This window comes from Mercenaria mercenaria, chromosome 1 (genome assembly GCF_021730395.1).
Source record: "Mercenaria mercenaria strain notata chromosome 1, MADL_Memer_1, whole genome shotgun sequence".
Lineage (NCBI taxonomy): Eukaryota > Metazoa > Mollusca > Bivalvia > Venerida > Veneridae > Mercenaria > Mercenaria mercenaria.
This window is the reverse complement of record NC_069361.1, coordinates 60,246,687-60,254,406: the sequence shown is the minus strand read 5'-3', so window position 1 is coordinate 60,254,406 and position 7,720 is coordinate 60,246,687. Positions and strand designations below refer to the sequence as shown.

General features: G+C 35.2%; 1 protein-coding gene across 1 annotated transcript; it reads left to right on the top strand.

Moving 5' to 3' along the window:
* The first annotated feature begins 606 nt into the window (after positions 1-606).
* LOC128558980 (uncharacterized) lies at positions 607-6,720 on the top strand. The gene is made up of 2 exons (XM_053549578.1): positions 607-1,026; positions 4,921-6,720. Exons 1-2 carry the CDS (start codon positions 607-609, stop codon positions 5,944-5,946), a joined length of 1,446 nt encoding a protein of 481 aa, XP_053405553.1. The 3' UTR covers positions 5,947-6,720.
* The last annotated feature ends 1,000 nt before the right edge of the window (positions 6,721-7,720 follow it).

The following is a 7,720-nucleotide window of genomic DNA, read 5'->3' as shown; positions in this document are numbered from 1 at the left end:
AAACAAACCAGTAAGAGCTTCTTCTTCCGATAATTTATCCGTTTACTGACTGCAAAATTCAACCCACGCAAAGTTTATAGAAATCATACGATGCGTGTTTACGTTCAATGTGGGAGAATTAAGGCTGATCGGCTATGTTACCTAACGCATCCAGACGATTCAGATTTTGTTTTTAAAAAAGCATTGTGTGCGTTTCTGTAATTTTATATACGTTTTTATACGCTTAGAAATTATTACTATACGTAATTTACGCTAATACGCATCTTATCTGGAGCCCTGTGGAACTATTTTTTGTCTTTCGCTGGATGTTACCCAAGCTTTGTAAGCCTGCGCAATTCTTAAAATGCACATTTATGCTTAATGAGTTACATTCGAGTATTGCACAATTACAAGTCATAAATATGACAGATTACATCGTATATTGGTCATAGCAAAGGGAATTGACACAACTTAACTTCATTCATGCAGTGAACTGTTTGAAGTTTGAGAAATCTAATGGAACTACATCCCTTCACGTGTTATTCGGTCCATTTAGAGAATCGCTGAACAGCAAGGACTCGTCAAAAGGCTTTCAGCCTTTAGCCGACTCAAAAATCGCGGATAAACATGGCTGGGACACTGTCCGCGAGTACACTGACAATCCTCTTGCTGATAATTCTGAAGACGCAGCTAATCTTAGAGCAGCCATCGCGCGTGCTATGCGCAATCGAAGGTTCAATCCCTATCAGCGTACCTCCACAAGCACAGTTTCCTCCGCAAATCAACAGCAGAAAGCTCAAGGTCCTTTTCGGGGCTTTCAAACAGGAGGATATGAAGGAGGCATGTCTAAAAGGTTTGGGACAGGATTCTCGCAGACGAGAAGAGCCGATGTTGGCCCCTGCTTTGCCTGCCACTTGCAAGGCCACTTCGCTAGACAATGTCCATATGTCGAGAGGAACACGGTCAGAAATGTCCAAGAGCTCACCACAAGAACGGGAGAAAATGCAGACTCCATCAAGAACGACTCTCAAGACAGAAATTGAAAAAGTTGAGTATTCTTTTTCCGATACTATACGTACTGTTCAAATTTCACATTGCGAATCTTTCGATTCAAACAAAGACAGTTAATTTACCACATGCAGTCTAAAGAAAAATATAGACTTTTGGCGTAAAAAATTGAAAGTTAATACCTTTATTGATTCTGTTATTGATAATGGCTATATGATTCCTTTTGATTCTGATCCTACACCTATATTGTTAAAGAATAACGCTTCTTCGTTGCAACATTCGTCGTTCGTTCAAAATTCAATCAAAGATTTACTGGGAAAAGGCTGTATAAGACAGGTTCAGGAATTGCCTTTTTGTACTAATCCTTTGTCTGTGTCTGTAAATGCCTCGGGGAAAGAGCGGTTGATATTAGATCTCAGACATGTTAATCAGTTTATTCATAAATTTAAAGTAAAATTCGAAGGTTGCAACGAAGCTTTAGATTTTTGTAAACAAAGAAACATGATGTTTAAATTTGATCTCCGCAGCGGTTACTATCACGTTAACATCCACAAAGATTTTCAAAATTTTTTAGGTTTTAGTTGGGTAATCGATGGAAAACAAACGTTTTTCCTTTATACTGTCATGCCATTTGGACTGTCAAGTGCCCCCTACCTGTTTACCAAGCTTCTGAGACCTCTGGTCAAATACTGGAGATCCAAAGGCATTCGGATTATTGTCTATCTAGATGATGGGTGGGGTACGGACACCCCTTCCGTTTGCAAAAATACAAGTTACACAGTCAAGAACGATTTGATTAAAGCAGGTTTCATTATTAATGATGAGAAAAGTATATGGACCCCTTGCTTCATCTTAGAATGGTTAGGATATATATGGGACCTTCAAAAAGGAAGAATCGAGATTCCTCTTCATAAAAAAGAGAAATTACTATGTTTTCTTTCTCAGTTTCTGTCAGACAGCACAGGTTGCACCTCTAGAATATTGGCTAAAATAGTAGGAAAAATTATTTCCATGTCCTTCAGCTTAGGCAATATTTGCAACATTATGACCAGACATTGTCAATCCCTCATAGCCAACAGGCAATCCTGGGACTCGTCCATCTTAATCGATAATCAGACAGAGGAAGAGTTGAGATTCTGGTTAAAAAACCTCAATAGTCTGCCATTCAGAGCGTTAACTCCTCTTAACCGCATTCCAGAAAGAACTGTTTTTGTGGATGCAAGTAATTTTGCAGGAGCCGGTGTATTATTGAGTTCAAAAAACGAAGTTGCCCATTGTATGTTTTCAGAGCAAGAGTCTAAGAGTAGCTCTACATACAGGGAGTTAAGAGCGTTAGAGTATGCGATTGAATCTTTCTCTCATATTTTAAACGGGAAGTTTGTGAAAGTGTACACTGACAATCAAAATATTGTTAGGATCGTAAACAAAGGAAGTACTATACTTGAGCTTCAAAATTTGGCTAGAAACATTTTCGATAATCTAATGAAGTTTCAAATTCTTTTAGAAGTCTCCTGGATTCCTAGAATGTTTAATTCGGAAGCAGATTTCTATAGCAAAGAGTTCGACTGGGATGATTGGGGTGTTAGTCAGAATATATTTAAATTCCTCAACTCCAAATGGGGGCCCTTTGATGTTGATCGTTTTGCGGACACTTCAAATAAAAAGGTCAGCAAATTCTTTTCTCAGTATTGGTGCCCCGGTACTTCCGGAGTCGACGCCTTTGCCTATGACTGGGCAGAAACTAACAACTGGTTAGTTCCCCCTGTTTGTTTAGTGCCAAGAGTAATTAAACATTTGATCGCGTGCAGGGTATACGGTACACTGATCGTTCCTAAATGGAAATCGTCGATTTTTTGGCCTCTTATAATTAATTCTCAAACTGGAAATTTCGCATGTCTAGTAACGGATTTTATCGAATACAAAAATCCTAAAAATTTCTTTGTTGCCGGTTCAGCTAAAGACAGCATTTTCGCAGTTTCACCTTTTGTGAGTGATGTTCTGGTTCTGAGAGTAGATGCTAGACAAAAATAAATTACTCAAATGCAGTCAGCGGGAATACTACTACTACAACTTGTCACGATAATTTAACGCGATGTTTATGTCTATATACCATAAAAAAAAAAAAAAAAAAAAACCGTTGCACGTGTATTACGTGTATTAACAGAAGGTCTCATCATCTAGATTGTACTAGATTGTATACTCGATGCGTAATACATTTTAACACAATAATAAATGTTGTACACAGGCGATCAGTACTATCAACTAACATAGAGTTAATTATATTCATTCCAGGTATTTATACAAATGTTTAAAAATTAAAATATTAGCAAAACCGTTTTTGCATTTGAAATACGAATTTTACACTGTTGCTAATTAATTAAGGTTTTTTATATTCATGAGTTGCCATCAGCAACATCTGTCTTTGATGTTAATAGGATGTAAGATGTATAACTTTATCGGTCAATATTGTTTTCTAGGCTGATTTGTTATGTTCGATGTTTAATTACGAATGATTTAGCCAAAAAACTTCCCGGTTAATTAGCACTGAGTACATTTAGTTAGTAATGACTTAGCTGATTTACATTTAGTTAAAAACTAGAGTTTTTGCCATCAGAACGGTAATGTTATTATAGCTGTTCTTCGACTACTTCAGCTATAGCGCTATTGGTTACGACGACGTAAAAAAAAAAAAAAATGTTTATTGTCGCGGTGGTCCTATGATCGATTCCCGACGAGGTCATCTTTTCCCTTTAGATGCTGAGAGTGTTACGCTTACATCTTTTAAGCATTGAATGTTTTTCACTGATAAGACTGTTATGCGTTATTATTACTTAGCGATGATTGTTTTCCCTGCTTAGAAAGTTATGTTTTATATCATCTTAATAATGACTGTTTTAGCTGCAGGGAATTTTATTTTTCATATTCAATAAGTGATAACTGTTTTCGCTGCTGATAACGTTATGTTGATATTTAATACGTGTAGTTATGTTGAGATCTGCTAAGCGATGACTGTTTTCGCTGCTGAGAATGTTAAGTTGATATCCATTAAGCGATGACTGTTTTCGCTGCTGAGAATGTTATGTTGATATCTGCTAAGATAGACTGTTTTCGCTGCTGCTGAGAATGTTATGTTGATATCAGCTAAGCGATGACTGTTTTCGCTGCTGAGAATGTTCTGTTGATATTTACTAAGCAACGACTGTATGTTATGTTGATATCTGCTAAGCGATGACTGTTTTCGCTGCTGAGAATGTTATGTTAGTATCTGCTAAGCAATGACTGTATGTTATGTTGATATCTGCTAAGCAATTACTGTATGCTATGTTGATATCTGCTAAGCGATGATTGTTTTCGCTGCTGAGAATTTCATGTTGATATTTGCTAAATGATGACTGTTTTCACTGCTGATAATGTTAAGTTGATATCTACTAAGCGATGACTGTTTTTGCTGCTGAGAATGTTACGCTGATATCTAATAAGCGATGAAGGTTTAAGCTAACGAGAATGTTATGTTTCATATTTACTTAGAGACGACTGTTTTCGTTGCTGAGAATGTTATGTTGATATCTACCGAGCGATCATTGTTTTTTGCTGCTGAGAATGTTTGTTTTCGCTGTTGAGAATATTATGTTGATATTTACTAATTTTATGTTTGATATTTATTCAGCGATGGCTGTTTCCGATGCTGAAAACGACTGTTTTCACTGCTGAAAATGATTGGTTTTCGCTGCTTAAAATTTTATGTTGATATCTAATACGTGATGATTTTTAGGCGTCGATAATGTTATGCTGATATCTAATAAGTGGTGACTGTTTCAGCTACTGAGAATGTTATGTTTCATATTTACTTATCAATGATTGATTTGCTGCTGAGAATAATATGTTAACATATTTCTATCGATAAGTGTTTTCATTTAGTATTTCTACTTTCAGAATCTTCATTCTTCCAAACCTTGGACGAACATAAAGCGTTTTGAAAATCATCCTTTACTCGGTAACGCAGCAAAAAGGATACCGGACATTGCCAGATCTTCAAAATCCAAGAATACCAGGGCAAAATACGATAGCTACTTTGAAAGATTTGCGTCGTGGTGTAAGTCTCATAAATTCAAATATTTACCCGCAGAAGACACAACTATTAATTTATTTCTAAGTGGTCTTATAAGTAAAGGTGTTGGACATTCGGTAATCGATGGATACTATTATAGTATTAAGTGGAATCACCAATTAATGTTACTGACATGCAATCCTTGTGATAGTAACTTAGTTAAATTGGTTTACGAGGGTTCCAGAAAAACAGTTTGTGAACCAGTCAACAAAAAACAACCAGTGACTGCGGATATCATTTCAAAAATTGTTGATAAATTCGGTGGAGATAACGACAATTTGAAAGACCTTAGACTTTGCACCATGTGTATTCTTGGTTTTTCTGGATTTTTCAGATATAGTGAGTTAAGTCGTCTGAAAATGAAAAACATAAACTTTCAAGATGATTACATTTCTGTTAATATTACAGAGAGTAAGACTGATCAGTGTAAATCAGGTTCTGAAATTTTGATTGCTAAAACTCAAACAAAGCTTTGCCCGGTGTCTTGGTTATTGAAATACATTGCTGTGGCCGGTCTCACTTTTGCGTCAGATGAATTCATTTTTACTAAAGTTAGGTATATTAAGAAGACCGATAAATACGTCTTAGCAGACACTTCTACCCCTTTATCATATTCAAGAGCTAGAGAGATTTTTCTTAGCGCTTTAGAAAACATTGGAGAAGGTAAGTCTAGCTTCGGTTTACACAGTCTGAGAAGCGGAGGTGCTTCCGCGGTAGCAAATAGTGGTGACGTTGTGGACGTCAGGTTGTTAAACAAGCACGGTAGATGGAAGTCTAGTTCATCTTCGGGCGGGTACATTCATTATAATATTCAAAACAGATTACAGGTTTCTAAACATTTAGGGATTTGAGCCTTACACTTCTTTTTCTTCTTTGTTCTCGATCAGTAACGCACCGCATTCTTTGAAACCGTCACCAGTGTTGTTTTCTTTTCTTATCACAGTATAATCAAGAAATGTTTTATTTTCGGACGAGCGTAGCGAGGGAGAAAATAATTAAATTTCTTTATGGTACTCCATTATGGGTCTTTAACTGGTTTTCTAATTTTGATTATCGGGTCTTTAAAATTAAAAGGAATTTATAAACACGAATAAAACGCGTGGCGCGAAATTATCCAGGCGTGTGTAAAGTATTGTTGTTTCAAATCAGTCGACGGGCGTTACTGATAGAAGAAAGTCGTTTGTGCGCTAAATTTTTCTGGAATAAATCTGTAAAAGTGAGGCCGGATATATAATATATAAATATACTAATGATGTCTTATTTAAATATATATATATATATTTTTTTTTTTTTTTTTTTTTTTTGGTTCGCATATATTTTATTATTTAGAAATTCATATTTTTGAAAGATAAATAGCTCTTTTATCAAATTCCAAACATGTGGCTATTCTAAGTAACTTACAATATCTATTTGATGTCATTTCATGCACATATTCTAGTAGTTGTTTAATACTATGTTAATCATATATTAATTAATACAATTGTATGAATCATTAACAATAATTGTTATAAAATAAAGATCAGTAACGCACCGCATTCTTTGAAACCGTCACCAGTGTTGTTTTCTTTTCTTATCACAGTATAATCAAGAAATGTTTTATTTTCGGACGAGCGTAGCGAGGGAGAAAATAAAGCGGGATCAGTTGGCCTATTTTAGAAATAAATAAAAATAATAAATAAAAAAATCCTTTGATTTTTTCTCAGGTATTCTAATCAAACTTGATTTGTAGCATCTTTATTAGGCCCGCAGCCAACTTTGTTCAGCTGGGACATTTGACCCCTTTTAGGGCCTGCTAGAGCTAAAACTAGAAATGCCTTTATACAGCGTCTCATGAACAGCTTGGTGGATCTTTGTCATACTTGGTCTGAAGCATCATTATAAGGTCTTCTTCCAAATTTATTTATATAGGAACTTGGGCCCTATTAGGGACCACTATAGCTAAAAGTAGATATGCCTTTCTTCGCATTAACCATTAAAATGTAATGGATTTTTATCAAACTCGACGTGTAACAATATCGTAAGGTCTCCTGCTATTTTGTTACAAATGGGGATAGGGACCAATTTAGCTAAAATATAAACACGTTTAATGACCTCTTCTCATGAACCGCTTCATGAATCTTCATCAAACTACTGCTGTAATTATTCGTCTAAGGATAAACGAAACAAAATTGCAACCCTACGAAACCTTTGCGAAAAATTAAAAGAGAACCATTTAAATTGTTAAAGTGCGGTGTTTAGTTTTGCAATTTGAAAAATGTTAGATGAAAGATGAATGTTAGATGAAAAATTCATAAACTTTTTTCCTTATTACAATTCGCCGACCATCATTTTTAAAGATATTTCTTGTTTAAATTAGGCTTATCAGCAGTCGCGTTTAGTACAGAAAGTTCGATATGATCATCTTGGAAAAACGTGCCAGTCAAGCAGTGTAAACGTGGTACAAATTTAACATGTGTGATCATAAATTACTTAGGAAGAAAATGTTTAAATATCTTATTTACATGAAAAATAAATATGTTCATCCTTATCAATTTTAAAGAAATAAATATGTTTGAATATAATGTTTTCCAGATTCGCACCGTCCTACATTTCAGTAACCGTCCTACATTTTAAACGGACTTACAT